Genomic DNA, 18355 nt, shown 5'->3' with positions numbered 1-18355 from the left:
AAATATGTTAGGTAGTTCAGTGACTCAGTAGGTTCAATTCAAGAACCATGCTCAAGGTTAAACTTCCAAGGAAAATTACCAGAACCATCACAGCCAGATCTGATGAGAAGACTATCACCAGCACAGAGCACTGGAAATTCAGGTTGCAGCAGCTACCTCTGCACCAGGAACTCAACTGCTAATTCTAGGAGCGCTGCTACTTTTTCTATTTTTTTAAAAAATTTGCTTGATTTACAATATTGATTTACAATTGTTGGTTTACAATGGTGTATTAACTTCTGCTGTCCAGCAAAATGAGTCAGTTATAAATATATGTGCACTCCTTTTCATATTCTTTTCCATTATGCTTTATCACAGGCTATTGATTAGAGTTTCCTGTGCTATACAATAGGACCTTATTAGTTATCCATCCTGTATATACTCGTTTACATCTGCTAAATCTGCTAACCCTAAACTGCCAATCCTTCCTTCCCTCTCTTGCCTCCTCCTTGGCAACCTCAAGTCTGTTCTCTGTGTCTGTGAATCTGCTTTGTAGATATGTTAAATTTTCTACTTCTTTCTTTATCTTATTTGCATTGGCTAGAACTTCCAGAATTGTAAAGTAAAATAAAGTAAAAAAAAAAAAAAAAAGGAAAGAAAAATGTGTTGTTCACTTTGGCTCACCATTACATATTGGTAAGATATGTAAAAAATGTTAGGCCAATCATACTCAGTTTGTAGCATACTAAGAAATTTGTTTAATTTTTTTTCTCATCAGAAATGAATTTTGAATTGATCAGATGCTTCTTGGTCAAAATGATTGTATGCTTGTATTTTAACCTATTAATGTGATATATGATAGGTTTTCTCGTTTTTAACCTTCCTTATATTCATGAAGGAACTCATATTCAGTCATGTAATATAAAGGTTTTGAGCACATGTTCTGCAGTCTGTCTGCCTGAGTCCTTACTAAGCTCTGCCATTACCATTTATTGTGACTATGAACTTCCCAGGTAGCACTTCCCAGGTGCTAATGCAGGAGACATGAGACTCAGGTTTGATCCCTGAGTCAGGAAAATCCCCTAAAGAAGGGAATGGCAACCCACTGCAGTACTCTTGCCTAGAAAAATCTCATGGACAAGGATCCTGGTGGGCTACAGTCCATGGGGTCACAGAGTCAGACATGACTGAGTATATGAGCACACACACACATAGACAAATATAACTTAGTTTCTATAATTCTCAGGGTTTTCTTCTGCAAAATTGGCAAGATAATTATACTTATGTGGAAAAAGCAAGAGAGTTCCAGAAAAACATCTATTTCTGCTTTATTGACTATGCCAAAGTCTTTGACTGTGTGGATCACAATAAACTGTGGAAGATTCTGAGAGAGATGGGAATACCAGACCATCTGACCTGCCTCTTGAGAAATCTGTATGCAGGTCAGGAAGCAACAGTTAGAACTGGACATGGAACAACAGACTGGTTCCAAATAGGAAAAGGAGTACGTCAAGGCTGTATATTGTCACCCTGCTTATTTAACTTATATGCAGAGTACATCATGAGAAATGCTGGGCTGGAAGAAACACAAGCTGGAATCAAGATTGCTGGGAGAAATATCAATCATCTCAGATATGCAGATGACACCACCCTTATGGCAGAAAGTGAAGAGGAACTAAAAAGCCTCTTGATGAAAGTGAAAGAGGAGAATGAAAAAGTTGGCTTAAAGTTCAACATTCAGAAAATGAAGCTCATGGCATCTGGTCCCATCACTTCATGGGAAATAGATGGGGAAACTGGAAATAGTGTCAGACTTTATTTTTTTGGGCTCCAAAATCACTGCAGATGTTGATTGCAGCCATGAAATTAAAAGACACTTACTCCTTGGAAGAAAAGTTATGACCAACCTAGATAGCATATTCAAAAGCAGAGACATTACTTTGCCGACTAAGGTCCGTCTAGGCTGTGGTTTTTCCAGTAGTCATGTATGGATGTGAGAGGTGGACTGTGAAGAAGGCTGAGCGCTGAAGAATTGATGCTTTTGAAGTGTGGTGTTGGAGAAGACTCTTGAGAGTCCCTTGGACTGCAAGGAGATCCCACCAGTCCATTCTGAAGGAGATCAGCCCTGGGATTTCTTTGGAAGGAATGATGCTAAAACTGAAACTCCAGTACTTTGGCCACCTCATGCGAAGAGTTGACCTATTGGAAAAGATTTTGATGCTGGGAGGGATTAGGGGCAGGAGGAGAAGGGGACGACCGAGGATGAGATGGCTGGATGGCATCACGGACTCGATGGACGTGAGTCTGAGTGAACTCCGGGAGTTGGTGATGGACAGGGAGGCCTGGCATGCTGCGATTCATGGGGTCGCAAAGAGTCGGATACGACTGAGCAACTGAACTGAACTGAACTGAAGAGTTGTATGAGAATCATTAGAAATAATTCATGAAAACAGCAGTATATGGTATATACTGAATGTGTAGTAAATGTCAATTAATATAATTGTTTTGTCTTAATATAGGCTGATTGTTGTCAGTATTTTATGCATGATTCTTGCAGTATATTTCCAAATGAGATTGGTTTGTTATTTTCTTTTTTGGATGCTGTTTTTGTCAATGATCTTTGACACCTTTTTAGTATCAGTGTTACATTAGTCTCGCCAAGCAAACTGGAAAGCTATCTTCTTCCATATTTCAGAAGACTTTAAATAACATTTAAATTTCTGTTTGAGAAATGAAAAATTTTCTTTTTCTTTTTCTGTTAGTAGTATCATCAAGTTTCCCAGACACAGTTCTTCAATAATGTTTTTCTTTCTTTCATGCCTTTCATATTTACAGATATTCATTTTAAATTAATTTTAATTATTTGTACTTTCTTAAAATATCATTTTACCATTTGTTAATAAATTCAAATTTGTCATAGTACAGTTGTATATAATATTTTCTTAAGGATTTTTAAGTCTCCTTAAAATCTGTTGTTACTGCCTTTCCTATGTTAAAAAAAATTGATACTTGCTATACTTCACCCTTGTGCATAACTGGTTGCAATTTCATTATGATTAATATGAATAAGTTCTAGAATTATATCAATAAAAATATCTTAATAGTATTGCTCTCTAATTTATCAATCTCCATTATCATGAGTTTCTTCCTCCATGTTCTTTTCTGGTTATATAAAAAAAATTTTTTTTCCTATTTTCAACCTTAGTTCACTTTCCTTCTTTTTATTTTAGATCAAAGCTTTTTAAGCTAAATGACTATGAGTTTTCCTCTAACTACAGCTTGATTTCATCTCATATTTTAAAATAAATCTATCATTTTAATATTTTTCTCAGTCATTTACAAATGTTTACAGTTTTAATTTTTCATTAAGAATCATTCAGAAAGCCAATCTTTACTTACTAAAAATAAAATTTATTTCTAGTTTTAGTGCACAGAAGTCAGAGAATGTGAACTGTATAGTTGTTGTTTTGCCTTTGTTTTACTTTTCCTCTAATTGTTTGATCATTTAAGCCAGAAACTTAAAGAAACTGGAAGACGAATCTAGGAAACTTAGAGGACAACATATTGGTCATGAAAATTCTCTTTTATCTATCTTCAAAATATTTAAAAATAATTTAGTATTTGCATACAGTAGCCAAATACCTCTTACTGTCTTTTATCTATCTACTGATAGCATCAATTTAAGTGTGTTAATACTCAACTCGCATTGCAATTTGTCTCAACTCAATATGTCTACTTTCATAAAGTGTTAAGTACTTTAGAATTTATTTTTTTATTTCTATATGGGAAGCTTATTTTTCACTAATATGAAAGTATTATGTTATTATTCATCTATGTAATATAACTATTTAAAGTACTGATTCACTTTTGTTTGTTATCATTTGTATTTATTTTCAATTTCCTACATGCTTAAATTCCACTTTTAAGAATATTTCTGTTTTGTTTTATTATTATTTTTACAGAACATGGTTGGAGAATGGGCCTTACCAGAAGAAATGGTTGAAAACTTACCACCCTCCAACAATTGCATATTGGGCCATGTAATTCACAGACTAATTGAAAGTTCTCTTCCTCCTCAAGTTGAATCTACAGTACCTGAGTTACCTTCATTTGCTATAAAAGGATGCTTGTTGGGGAAAACCTTTAGTGGAAAAACTACTGCTCTAAAGGCTCTAGAGAAAAGTAAAATTTCTTTTCTTTTTTTTCCCTTTATTGACTTCTATTTATAGTGAATATAGCTGCAAATTGCTCTGTCTGTAGAAAACATACATGAAAATCTGCTAATATATTTGGAAGTTCTAGCATTAAGAATATTGTAATAAAGTGATCACATAACTTATTGTCCAAAGCAGACACTTTTGAGAATATAGAGTCATGAATCAGAACTGCCCCAAGGAAACCTGGATCTATGAGCTTGCTATATAATGATGATGTATAGTATAAAGGGAAATAATATCTTAAACCTTTCATCATAGAGTTTACTTACTTTTCCAATAGATGAAATAGGAAAATAACAACTTGTCACATATAGAAAAGATATAGACTTAAAATTGTAACTGTTTTCATCCTTCACATCAATTGAGTTCTTTCTCTTTCATGAACTTTTGGCTTTTTCTCTAGAAGTTCTTTCAATTAGAAGTGAAATCACAGATTTCCATCTATTTAATAATTTTTCTTCAATAATACTTGTCTATTACTGTTGTTAATAAGTGAGTATTATCAAAGAAATGCGAATTAAATAGAATATGCCAACAAATTTGGAAAACTCAGCAATGGGCACGGGACTTGAAAAGATCAATTTTCATTCCAATCCCAAAGAAAGGCACTGCCAAAGAATGTTCAAACTACCTCACAATTGCACTTATTTCACATGTTAGCAAAGTAATGCTCAAAATTTTCCAAGCTAGGCTTCAACAGTACGTGAACCAAGAACTTCCAGATATTCAAGCTAGATTTAGAAAAGGCAGATGAACCAGAGATCAAATTGGCAATATCCGTTGGATCATAGAAAAAGCAAGAGAATTCCAGAAAAACCTTTACTTCTGCTTCACTGACTATTCTAAAGCATTTGACTGTGTGGATCACAACAAACTGTGGAAAAATCTTCGAGATGGGAATACCAGACCACCTTATCTGCTTCCAGAGAAATCTGTATGCAGGTCCAGAAACAACAGTTAGAATCAGACATGGAACAATGAACTGGTTCCAAATTGGGAAAGGAGTATCTCAAGGCTGCATATTGTCACCCTGCTTATTTAACTTATATGCAGAGTACATCATGCAAAATGCTGGCTGGATGAAGCACAAGCTGGAATCAAGATTGCTGGGAGAAATATCAATCACCTCAGATATGCAGATGACACCACCCTTATGGTAGAAAGCAAAGAGGAGCTAAAGAGTCTCTTGATGAAAGTAAAAGAGGAGAGTGAAAAACATAGCTTAAAGCTCAACACTCAAAAAACTAAGATTATGGCATCTGGTCCCATCACTTCATGGCAAATAGATGGAGAAACAATGGAAACAGTTACAGACTTTATTTTCTTGGGCTCCAAAATCACTGCAGATGGTGACTGCAGCCTTAAAATTTAAAGACACTTGCTCCTTGAAAGAAAAGTTATAACAAACCTAGACAGCATATTTAAAAAGCAGAGATATCACTTTGCTGACAGAGGTCTGTATAGTCAATGCTATGGTTTTTCCAGTACTCATGTATGGATATGAGAGGTGGACTATAAAGAAAACTGAGCGCAGAAGAACTGATGCTTTTGAACTGTGGTGTTGGAAGAGACTCTTGAGAGTCCCTTGGACTGCAGGGAGATCAAACCAGTTAATCCTAATAGAAATCAGTCCTAGATATTCATTGGAAGGACTGATGCTGAAGCTGAAGCTCCAATAGTTTGGCCACCTGATGCAAAGAGCTGACTCATTGGAAAAGACCCTGATGCTGGGAAAGATTAAAGGCGGGAGAAGAAGAGAAAGACAGAGGGTGAGATGGTTGGATGGCATCATCTACTCAATGGACATGAGTTTGAGCAAGCTCCAGGAGATGGTGAAGGACAGGGAAGCCTGGCATGCTGCATGCATGGGGTTGCAAAGAGTCGGACATGACTGAGCAGCTGAACAACAATTACTGTTTTACTAGAAAATTCAAAAATTTTACTAAAATCAGCCTGTATTAAGACTGGTAGGTCATTATTGAGATGTTAAATAGACCTGTTTAAAGCCTGACAAAATTCAATGAGATACCACGCCACACCCAATAAGATGCGTATAATTTTTTTAGGAAATGGAAAATATGTGTTGGTGAGGATATAGAGAAGTTGGAACTCTCATACATTGCTTTTGAGAACATTAAAATGCTGTAACCACTATGGAAAATAGTTGGTGATTCCTTGATAAGTTAAATAATTGCTATATGACCACAGCGATCCCACCACTGGTATATACTCTAAAGAGCAGAAAAGAGGTGGTCCAAAAAAAAAATCCCTTGTACAGGAATATTCATAGTGGCATTATTAATGATAGAGAAAAGGTGGAAACAACCCAAATGTTCATCACCAATGAATCATTAACAAAATGTGGTATATCCATACTATGGAATACTACTCAGTCATAAAAGGAGTGAAGTACTCTTATGTGCTACAACATAGATGGACTTTGAAAACATCATAGTAAGTGAAAGAAGTCAGATACAAAAGACCATATATTGTTTGATTCCTTGGATATAAAATGTCTAGAATAGGCAAATCTCCAGACAGAAAGCAGTTTGTTCTTGGGGGCAAGGGTAGGGAGATAGAAGTGACTGCTTAATTGATGCAGGGTTTCCTTTGGGGTGATCAAAATTTCTGGAAAAAAGATATCAGTAATGATTGAACAACATTGCAAATGACTGTAATATTAAATTGTATCTTTTAGAATGGTTAAAATGGGTCATTTTACATCATGTGAATTTTTGTTGTTGTGTAGTTGCCAAGTTGTGTCCAACTTTTTTGCGATCCCATGGACTGTAGCCTGCCAGTTTTCTCTGTCCATAGGATTTTCCAGGCAAAATTACTGGAGTGGGTTGCCATTTCCTTCTCCAGGGGATCTTCCCGACTCAGAAATCGAACCCACACCTCCTGAGTCTTCTGCATCGGCAGGCAGACTCTTTTACCACTGAGCCACCAGAGAAGCCCCGTATGAATTTTATCACAGTATTTAAAAAAAGAAATCTTGACCCAAAAAGCATTTCTAGGAGACCCTAAACAGAATCTTCTAAGTTTGAAGCCAGCACTGAAGAACAATGATTCAATTTCCTAAATGAAAAGCTATTCATAAAATAATCTTTTGTATTTTAGGCTTTCCTATTCAGGTACTTTCTATTGACACTCTTGTTCAAGAAGCTATCCAAGCATTTCATGACAATGAAAGTATCAGTGGGGCCCATGGACTTCAGAAAGCACCTGAAGAAAAGGTTTTACCAGTTAGGCGAAAGAGTGGTAAAGAAAACCAGGCAAGTGTGGCTTTAGTTTTCTTCTCTGCACTTCGTACATTAGAGATTTCCAACTGGCTGGCATCTAAGAGCTCCTCTAGACCAGAGATTGGCAGAGTTTTCTGTAAAAGTTCAGACGGTAAATATTTTAAGTTTTATGGGCCCAGAGGCAACATCAAGGATATATTACATGGGTACTTACATAACAAGAGAGAAAATTTCAACCCCCATCCCTACTGCCCTAATACATACAAACACACACATATCATTACCTAGGTGGGCCATCCAGTATGGTGGGCTAGACTTGAGCTCAGGCATTCTCCTGAAGAAAGAGCCACTGGCTGGTAAAGGGGTTCATTCAGTCGCTAAGTCGTGTCCAGCTCTTTGCAACCCCGTGGACTACAACATGCCAGGTTCCTCTGTCCTCTGCTGTTTCCTGGAGTTTGCTCAAATTCATGTCCATTTGTAAGGTAAGGGGGTGGAAGGCTAAACTGTAAGGGCTTGGAGAGGGGTGAGATGTTGGCGTTTGGGGAAAGTTCATGAAGTGATCAGCTCTCAGAGTAGAATTCCACTACGGAAAGCTTGGCAGTGACCAGCAGCAAGTCCCCATCTTCTAGATGCAGCCCAGTGCCGGTCCTGGGCAGCAGCCAAGGAAGGTGTTGGAGAGGAGCAGACAGATGGCAAGGGGGATGCTTTGCAGTGCTATCCCCTGGAGAGATGCTTATGGACTGTGTATAAACAACCAGCCTATTTTGCCCCAGGGATCGTAGTTTGCAGACCTCTGATTAGACTAATATATCTCAGTTTGGGGGGTGGCTGGTAGGGGAAGATCTCTTATGGTTTACTTGCGTTACTGTTTCCATCAGTGTTGCGTCTTGCTTATTATGTAAAGATTCTAGGGCAGGAACTTGGAGAGTATGGCCCCATGTTGAGAATTATGATGTGATCTTGTTATTGTTCATTCGCTAAGTCATGTCTGACTCTTCGTGACCCCATGGACTGCAGCATGCCAGGCTTCCCTGTCCTTAACCATCTCCCAGCGTTTGCTCAAACTCAAATCCATTGAGTTGATGATGCCATCCAGCCATCTCATCCTCTGTTGTCCCCTTCTCCTGCCTTCAATCTTTCCCAGTATCAGGGTCTTTTCCAATGAGTTGGCTCTTTGCCATCAGGTGGCCAAACTATCGGAGCTTCAGTTTCAGCATCAGTCTTTTCAGTGAATATTCAGACTTGATTTCCTTTAGGATTAACTGGTTTGAACTCCTTGCTGTCCAAGGGAGTCTCAAGAGTCTTCTCCAGCACCAGATATAGTCTAATCTGCTCTTTTAAAGGGAAACAGTAGCAGTTCTAAACATGAATTGATTCATTTGGCATCAGAGGCTTGTTGATGGTTAGGCTTTGAGGAATCCCAGATTCTAAATCCACTATTCTTTTCCCTACCTTATGCTGTCTCTGAATAAATTAACAGAGACTCTAATCCAGGTCGTTTGCATGAGCTGCAAGGAAAATACCATTTAACCATGATTCTGAAAATAACTGGGAGGGTTTTTCTTCATTGTGGGCTGCCTCTTCTTCTGTGTTGTGGTACTCTGTATTCTAACTGATGAGATAATAGATAATGTACATATTTTTTCTTTATTTCCATTATGGCTATGACTGACCCCTCTAGGTCTGATCTTTCTAAGGTGGTTTTCCACAAACTCTGCCTCTTTCTCAGCTCCCATTATCCTTTCCAAATGGCAGTTGTATATTTTACATAGAAACTGAAGACCAGCTGAAAGACAGATTATACCACGGGTTACTATGTGTTTCTCTAAGTACAATTATCATCAGATTGTGTTCATTTCTAGAACTCATTCAGTTCTTCCTAATATCATTAATGTTTTAGATTAATGAGTCTATGGTTGTAAACCTTACTTATAGAAGTAAAATCAAGAATGTTATTAAAATCTAACAATGTTAAAATCTCTCCGTGTGTGCAGGCATGTACTTCCTCCCCAAAGGACATGCAAGATGAAGCACTACCAGAAAGAGAAGATAAAACCAGACTTGGTAAGTAAGATAGCAAAATAAATCATCCATCATTTACATAAGTGAGACTAATAGTAGGAGCACATGGATGTGAGCACAAACAAACTTTCAGGACAAGAGAGGAGAGATGGGGAGGGTTACACAGTTGTCTAAGTGGTCACAAGACAGAGAGAACAAGATCAACACAGCTGTCCCTAACCACTGTCTGCCACTGGCAATAAGAGATGACAATGTCAAAGGAATCTTTTCACATCCCTTCAAGTAGTTGCTCAGTTTTGTTGTGGTTTTGAAAACAGCCAGGCTAAATCATCGTCACTCTTCCTGGCTTTGCAGGGAGACAGTAGTTACTGTTTCTTCTCACCTATGCAGGTGGGCGTGTACCACTGTGCTGTCTGCACGCAGCTGCTTTTGTTCACTGTGGTGAGGGAGGCTGTGGCTCTGTCTCATCCACCCACCTCAACAGTGGTTCCTCAGATATTATAAAAGTTAACGTTTATTCTCAGCCTTGTGCAAAGCAAATAGAACCAAGCTTTTCAAACCCAACAAAACATTATCTTCCTTGGGATCTGGGCTTCAGTCCTACAGATCCTTGGTAAAACCATTGAAGAAAAACAATTTTAAATCTTGACTATGTTTTCTATTTGTGCTAGTTAAGGCTTTACCATATTTAATCATTGCATAAAATTTGGTTCCTCCTGTCCCATCACCACTGGAGAAGGAAATGGCAACGCACTCCAGTATTCTTGTCTGGAGAATCCCATGGACAGAGGAGCCTGGTTGTCTACAATCCATGGGGTTGCAAAGAGTTGGACACGACTGAGTGACTAAGCATAGTACCATCACTTTAATGGCCATCAACCTTGGACAACATGCACGTTTATTATGAGCAGGCAGTTCTGCCAGAGAGGCCAAGTTTCCTGTCTTTTAAAAACATATAAGCTGTCCCTTGTTTCAGTTATTTGTTTCTTACATGATAATTCTAATTGATTTTTAAACTATCGTTAAGTATTTTATGGCATTCTATTATGAAAGTCCAGTAACTTATAAAAAGACTTTGAAAACTAATTTTTTACATACAATTGGACTAAACTCTTCTGAATTCTAGAATTTTCCACCTTCAGACATGTTTATTACCTATAATTTGATAGCCCAGGAAAGTAATGTGAACGTGAAAATCACTTAGTCGTGTCCAGCTCTTTGCGACCTCATGGACTGTAGCCTGCCAGGCTCCTCTGTCTGTGGGATTCTCCAGGGAAGAATACAGGAAAAGTAAAGATACAGTTAACTAATTATATTTTTGGCTTGTTTTCCAAGAAGAGAAACTGTACTAAAGTATTTCTAATGACATTGTTATGAGTGAGCCACACTGGAAGAAAACAAGTAGAAAACATGGAGCCACACAGTGGCCAGGATTTAATGTTGTGAAATGAAGGTAGATGCCACGCTGGGCTGCTGCTTTCACTTCCTTCCTCTGCGTATCTCAGACACAGCTGAGTCCAATAACCCGCAGGTCCAAAACCACAGATGGTCAAATACTAACATGGCTGTTAGTTGTCAGTACTGGAGTACGTTCTCATCACTTTTTCCATTCCTAGATACCGATACTAGAAAAGCAGCAAAAGCTGAAGAAGTCGTAGCGAGTGATAGTTTCTCTGAAGTAAGTACTATAATCTAATTTTGGCTACTAGCATATTGAAATGTGTTGTGATTCATAGCCTTTCTGTAGCATTTTCATCTTCATATGAAATAGCAATGTGCTCCTCTTTGGCTTAAACCTGATGATGAAATACTAAACCTGAGTTTATTTGATATTTTTTATATCTTTAATATAGTTTGTATCTAAAGCAGTGGAAATTGCTTTCAGTTGTGCCCGGTAAGAAAGTAAACACATGCTTTTAAAAATTTTAGACTTATACCAAATTTATATTGATGTGTTTTTCTTTACCACTTAATTTATTATTTTTATTTCTTTCACAATCTCTTTATCTTTAAATTTTTTCCAGGATTTACCCTTAGACTTATTGGTGACCATGCAGAATTTTTCATTAATCCCTGAAAAAATGTTTACAACAATTTGCCAACTATTGCTTTTAATGAAAACTAACATTTCCATATATAGGATTGCTTTACTGTATATGGAAATATAATGGTCAAATAGAATGGTTACATTAATCAAGTGGGATTTTATTAAATATAATTAAAGTAAATAAATAAAAGTATATCTTTTAATTTATTGTTTTCTCCCCCAAGGAAATCAATTTTATAATATTTTAGATTTCAAAACTGCTTTAAGATAGAAAAAGTTTTGGAAGAATATACACCAAGCTATAAACATGATGACATATAGGGAGAAAAATGAGTTTGGAGAAAATGATCAAAAGGGGCTTATAACTTTTTCTCTGTATTTTTGAAATATAAATTAGCATAAAGGCTAAATATACTTTTATATTTACATTTATTGAGTTACAAATCTCCTGCATTCCATATTCAATTCAGTTCTAAGGGCATACTTTGTTCCATGTATTGTTGTAATCTGAGGGGGGAGTGTATATCAGTGAACAAAAGTGACAGAGTTCCCAAGCTTTAAGGAATTAACAGTCTAAAAGAGAGGGACCATAAACTCATATGTAAATGAATTTATATGAACAGAAAAGAAAAGGAAAAGTAGAGTAAGGGAGATCGCTTTGAGAGAGTGAGGTTGAAACAGATTGAAAGAAGATTGACAGAATCACCACTGGCTCTGGGGAACCGTTTCAGGTCGCCAGAAGAGCTGAATGATGGCCTTGAGGCAGAAAGGTGCTTATGCAGCAAGGCAGGGGAAGAGAAGCGAGGAGGTTAGAGAGATGAGCAGGAAGGGAGAGGAATCAGGTCAGCCAGGGTCATGGAGGCCATGATGAGGACATTGAGAGTACAGGGGAGCCTTTGCAGGGTTTAAATAGAGACTTCCCCGATGGCTCAGCAGGTAAAGAATCTGCCTGCAATGCAGGAGACACAAGAGACATGGTTTCAGTCCCTAGATTGGAAAGGGACTGGAATAGGAAACAGCAACCCATTCCAGTATTCTTGCCTGGGAAATCCCATGGACAGAGGAGCCTGGTGGGCTACAGTCCATGCGGTTGCAAAGAGTTGAGCACACTAGCACATAGTATCATTTGACTCATAAAATGCTCACTCTAGTGGCTGAGTTCAGAATAGACGCTTGGGATGTTCTGTTCATATAACAATATAAATACTGGAAAAAAATAGAAAAGCTAATTATCTGAGGGCCAAAATCAGGTATCAAAAAAGCAAACAGTATTATTCAGCCATAGAAAAGAATGAAATAATGCCATTTGCAACAACATGGGAAGACCTAGAGATTATCATAATAGGTGAGGTAAGTCAGAGAAAGAAAAATATTATATTCTATCAAATGAATTTACATATAAAACAGAAACAACTTGCAGACTTAGAAAACAAACTTATGGTTGCCAGAGAGGAAGATAGGGGAGGGATAATGTGGGAGTGTGGGATTAGCAGATGTATGCTACTGTATATAAAGTAAACAACAAAGATTTACTGTGTAGAATAGAGAACTATATTTAACATCTTATAATAAACTATAATGGAAAAGGCAGAAATATATCAGATTTGACCATTGATAGAAGAGAACTTCAGTGGGCAAAAGTCAGGCTTGCACAGGTCACCCCAGGAGGCATGTTCCCTCTTCGTGGCATGAGTGACTAGAACTCAAGCCAAAAGCCCCAATCTTCTTGATTTAACATATTAGAGGATGAAATCTGGGGACGCCAGAGCAGCTAAGAACTAAAGAGGAAGATCTTGTAAAGGAGGGAGCTAGAGGAGGAACTCTCAAATCTGTATGTACATTTTCCTTAACTGCTTGCTGGATTCCAGAATTGTACTAAAGGATCAATGTATTCACCAGAGGACATGACCATTTAATTTTTTTTCCCCTCCAGATATTTAGAATCTGACTTTTAAATGAGCTCTTCCCTACCATTCCTTGTTTATTTTCACAGCTCACTGTGCGTGCTCAGCTTGGTGCAAAATCAGAAATGCTGCTGAAGAAAGGAAAGAGCATATCTGATATATTGCTAGTCAGCATCATGGTAAATGCCATTAAGTATGTATCTATGGACCACGATTTCTTTCTTATGTCTATTTAATATATTAGCAGGTAGAGCTTTATAAAGAATAATGTAGAAGTCATTTTAATTTTCAATATATAATGAATACATACAGAAAGAAAAAGATGTATTTTGTGATTTTCATGTCTGTATTTCACTTTCCTCCCTTTTTCAAACTTGATTTCACTCACCCAGATGGGAATTCAAGTTAGGTTCTATTCTCTTTTTTTTCGGCTGTGCTGAGTCTTCCTTGTGATTCTTGGTCTTAGTTACCCCAGGGTATGTGAGATCTTAGTTCCCTGAACAGGAATGGAACCCATGTGTCCTGCATTGGGAGGCAGATTCTCAACCACTGGACCATCAGGGAAGTCCCAAGTTCTATTCTGTATGGGGAATTCAAGGAGAAATTAGACAGTTGGAAAAGCCACAGGACAGGTTTGGGAGAGGAGAAACCCTCACTATATGGCTTTGGGCCAAAGTGCTTCCTCATTTTGTGTTTCTGGAGGAGAGAGTGACCCCAGGGGTCCAAAGGCCAGGCAGCACAAGGTAGGAAGGCAAGGAGAAAGTAGAGGTTGCACAGGCAAGGAATAGCATATGCATAGCACAGAGGTGATGTGTGATAGGGTAAAGAAAAAATTTAAATAGGCTATAATTTTATGATTCCTCCTTTCTAAGAAAAAAAGGATTCTCGTCAGTCCTCCTTTACAATTGAGAAAAGAGAGAAATTTCAAAAAGTCATAGGGTCTCAGTTAATTAATTCATGCAATAAAGAAATGAGGCAGAGCAAGATGGAGAAAGAAATAAAAAAGGCTCTTGTGAAAGACCTTTGCAGAGCATCAAGTGGGTGAGGGGTTGGGGACTGTGCTGCTTGGGAAACATTATGACCAAGAGAATGAGGACAGGAGGCTTTGGAGAATTTTTCCTGGGCATCTGCAATGGACTCTCCCTTTCAAGTTTCCTTAAGAGGCTTAATTCAGGGTTTAAGTTGCCTCTCAGTGGTGATATATCTTGGACTGATTGCTTTTTTGAAGAAACTTGGCCACAGTTGGCCATTCCCAAAGCTGGAAGGGATCTCATTCTAACAGTTGCAGCATTTTTCAAAAACTGGAATAAAACATGTTTTAGCCATGGCATTCATCATTCAAAGAAAATTGTGAATGAAGAGCATCAGCTCTAAAATGGATCTTAGCTTTGGTTTCCATGGAGTTGGACTGTCTACACCCCACCCTCACAACTCTGCTACCTTCTCATTACCACCCTCCCCTCTGCCCCGAGACACGTTCAGAGAGCTGCCATTAGCCTGAGAGCCTTCCATTTAGTCCGAGTGCATCCTTCTTCGATGAGGAAAGGAAGGCATGGCAGTTCAGTTGGGCAGTCCAGTCACATGTTTGGTTAGTGGCAGAGCCAAAGCGGAAGTCTCCTCATTCCCTGTCATCTGGTGTCCTCATACGACGGCCTGACAAGCATGGCCTTGGCCGCCTCCTCCCCTTGAAGTAACTCCTGAGACAGGAGGTGGGAGAAGGTTCCTCAGATCTGGTAAAATGCTCAAGAAGTTTCTTATCCTCAGACTGAGGCCAATGAATTAACAATCCCATTCTCTGCAGGATGCTTACCATGCTCTGAAAAAGCCATAAAAGCAAAAAGCAGGCTTTCCTTGCCCTTCATAGCCTAATAGGAGTAATAGAAGCAGTGACCTGAAGGCAGCTTAATACTGTGGAAAGATCACTCGATTTGGGGTCACTTGCAGTTTTGTGACTTTGAACAAGTAATTAATTAAAGCTCTCTGAACTTGAGTTTTCCCATTCCTTCTTTGCCACACTGTCACCAAAACACACTGGCACCAAAACACACTTCCAAACCTTTAGAAAGGGAATTCTAAGTGTTTAAATGAGTTATAATGGAGAAAGAAATGAAATTATAATTTTTCACCCAAAAGTCAAAGTCTTAATTTTACATAATTTAAGGATTTTGCAAGAGCAAACTTGAAGTTGTGTTCCAATTTAAAGAACTAAAATAACAATTTGTGGAGCACCCATTCTCTTTAAAGGATATGACACTGAATGCAAAAACTGAAGAAGTGATCCTTACATTTCAGCAACTTAGAATTTAATTGAGATAAAGAAGATTCACTTGAATTTTTCTAAGTCAAGAAACATAAGAGTTAACCAATTGTGTGAGGAAGTGAACAAGAATCCAAAGGAGTTCAAAGCAGGCTGTTATGATGCCATGCTGGATTGGGTGGGGTAGGAAGAACCTTCCAGGTTGGCGATGTGAGTTCCCACCATATGCTAAATTCTGTGCTGAGTTCTTAAAATGTGTTATTTCAGTTCATCGTCACCAGCATCCTGTGAGGTATGTTATGTTATCCTGCTGTATAAAAGAGGAAATTAATGTTCTGAAGAGGAACACCCTATGAACGCAGCTAGAAAGTACTATTTATATTCATGTAACAGTGAGGAGTTGGAGAAGACTCTTGAGAGTCCCTTGGACTGCAAGGAGATCCAACCAGTCCATTCTGAAGGAGATCAGCCCTGGGATTTCTTTGGAAGGAATGATGCTAAAGCTGAAACTCCAGTACTTTGGCCACCTCATGCGAAGAGTTGACTCATTGGAAAAGACTCTGATGCTGGGAGGGATTGGGAGCAGGAGAAGAAGGGGACGACTGAGGATGAGATGGCTGGATGGCATCACCGACTCAATGGACGTGAGTCTGAGTGAACTCCAGGAGTTGGTGATGGACAGGGAGGCCTGGCGTGCTGTGATTCATGGGGTCTCAAAGAGTCGGACATGACTGAGTGACTGAACTGAACTGAGCTGAACAATGAGGAGATTGGTGTGTTCAAAGCGAATGGTTCAAAATTATGAGAGAGAAGTTATAGGGGAGCAAGTTGTGGCTAGTTCATTTTAAACACCATGTTGTGGCTTCTGGAATAGATTTGGAGGGCAGCAGGGATCCACAGAGGGATTTTGAGCAAGGTAGTGTTTGTGGTACAATAGGAAGCCTAATGTCTGTGTGTGCATGCTAAGTTGCTCCAGTCATGTCCAACTCTTTGCAACCCTATGGACTGTAGCCCACCAGGCTCCTCTGTCTGGGATCCTCCAGGCAAATACTGGAGTAGGTTGCCATGCCCTCCTCCAGATAACTTTCCCAACCCAGCGAAGGAACCCAAGTCTCCTGTGGCTCCTGCATTGGCAGGCAGATGCTTTACCATCAGCACCACCAGCAAGCCCAGTTTTGGCTGTAAAGAAGTAAAATTTATGCAGAAAGAGGTTACTATGGGGTTGAAAGAAAGACAAAGGCAAGATTCATTGTGTTATTGTTTCTAAAGGGATTTGTATCTATCAAACTATTAATTATTTGTCCTTTCTTTAATTTAGTCAGATACCTATGTATAAAGGCTGGATCCTGGATGGCTTTCCAATGACATTAAACCAAGCAAAGCTTCTGGAGGAAGCACTCACAGGCTACAACAGAAACCTCATAGAACTGGAGGGAAAGAAATCACAAACATCCACATTAGCTGTTGACCCTACAGCTTCCAAAGAAGTGCCTCTTCCCCCTTCTGCATTTGATTTTGTCATGTTATTAGACATTTCAGATAATTCCTCACTGAATCGCATGAATGACATCATGGGTAAGCTGGACACCTTTCTAAAAATGTCTTTTTATGTAATTCAGAGTTCTTTACTTTTCTCTGAAATGGTGAGTATTCCCGTTTACAATTGTAAATGGATAATAAAGAATCCATTTCAGACTTCCAAAGAATTACCTAGCACAGCTTACTTGCCTCCTGCTCTGTCTGAATTCAACACTCTAGCCCAAACCTGAAGCTAGTAGAGAATTCCATGGTGACCGCAAGCATCTCATTCAACTCTTCCATCAACTTGGCAGCTCCCCTGGCCCTGAGGTGCCCTCTTTGAGACTTGAATGAATGAAGGAGCTTCTCATGGCTACTTAGTATATTTTGGTGTGTTACTCTAGTGAACCACATTGGGGCTACAAGCAAGGATTGCTAACATCCTTCCCTTGGATTGTGTATTAACTGAGGAGCAGTTATCAGTTGACTGAAGTCCTTACATCATGAGGTCAAATAGTCTTGCCAAGATTCATGGTTTAACTACTTTCCATTGTTGAGATGAAAATATCACTTTATTCCATAAATTAAGTAGTTACGAATAAAAGCACACATTCTTAGCTTTGCAAGTTATTAGGCACTTGACCTTTGGAAAGCTAATTCTTTCTTTCTTCTAAACCTCCATCTCACAATATATATAATAGAATGGCTCATTGCATTATTACTGGATAATTCAAGGAAAACTGTTTCATTACTCACAACACTTCTGATACCAAAGGTGTATGGGTTTTCCATACCACCCAGTTCTTCAGTTCTTAATAAACACCAAGTGGGTGTCCTAGAATTTAATTCAATCCTAGCAGTAACTTCCCAGAGTTGTCACAGATTTTCACAGTTGGCTCAGTCCCACAAGACTTCTTCCCACTTCAGATGTCTGCCTCAATGCAGTGAATCCCCAGGTTACCCACGCTTCTGTCTGACTTGACTATAAATTAGGGGTTTCCATGACCCCTCCTCAGGTCTGATAGATTATCTATAATTGTCTGTAATGACTCACAGAACTCAGGGAAGCACTCTACTTACTATTACTGCTTCGTTGTAAAGACTGACATAGAAGATACAAATGAACAGCCAGTTGAAGGGGTACACAGGGCAGAGTCTGGAAGAATTCC

The 18355-nt window shown here is 38.6% G+C and overlaps 1 protein-coding gene across 1 annotated transcript in view; it reads left to right on the top strand.

Moving 5' to 3' along the window:
* SPEF2 (sperm flagellar 2) overlaps positions 1–18355 on the top strand; it is a 199405-nt gene that overhangs the window by 62921 nt on the left and 118129 nt on the right. Inside the window, exons 10-15 of the mRNA XM_068990522.1 lie at positions 3942–4161; positions 7317–7471; positions 9433–9502; positions 11077–11138; positions 13501–13604; positions 16987–17243. Of these exons, the coding sequence (XP_068846623.1) occupies positions 3942–4161; positions 7317–7471; positions 9433–9502; positions 11077–11138; positions 13501–13604; positions 16987–17243 (868 nt within the window). The remainder of the gene's footprint in view (positions 1–3941; positions 4162–7316; positions 7472–9432; positions 9503–11076; positions 11139–13500; positions 13605–16986; positions 17244–18355) is intronic.

Source organism: Capricornis sumatraensis, chromosome 18, assembly GCF_032405125.1.
Source record: "Capricornis sumatraensis isolate serow.1 chromosome 18, serow.2, whole genome shotgun sequence".
NCBI lineage: Eukaryota > Metazoa > Chordata > Mammalia > Artiodactyla > Bovidae > Capricornis > Capricornis sumatraensis.
The sequence above is the reverse complement of the archived record's forward strand: the minus strand, read 5'-3'. Positions and strand labels throughout refer to the sequence as shown.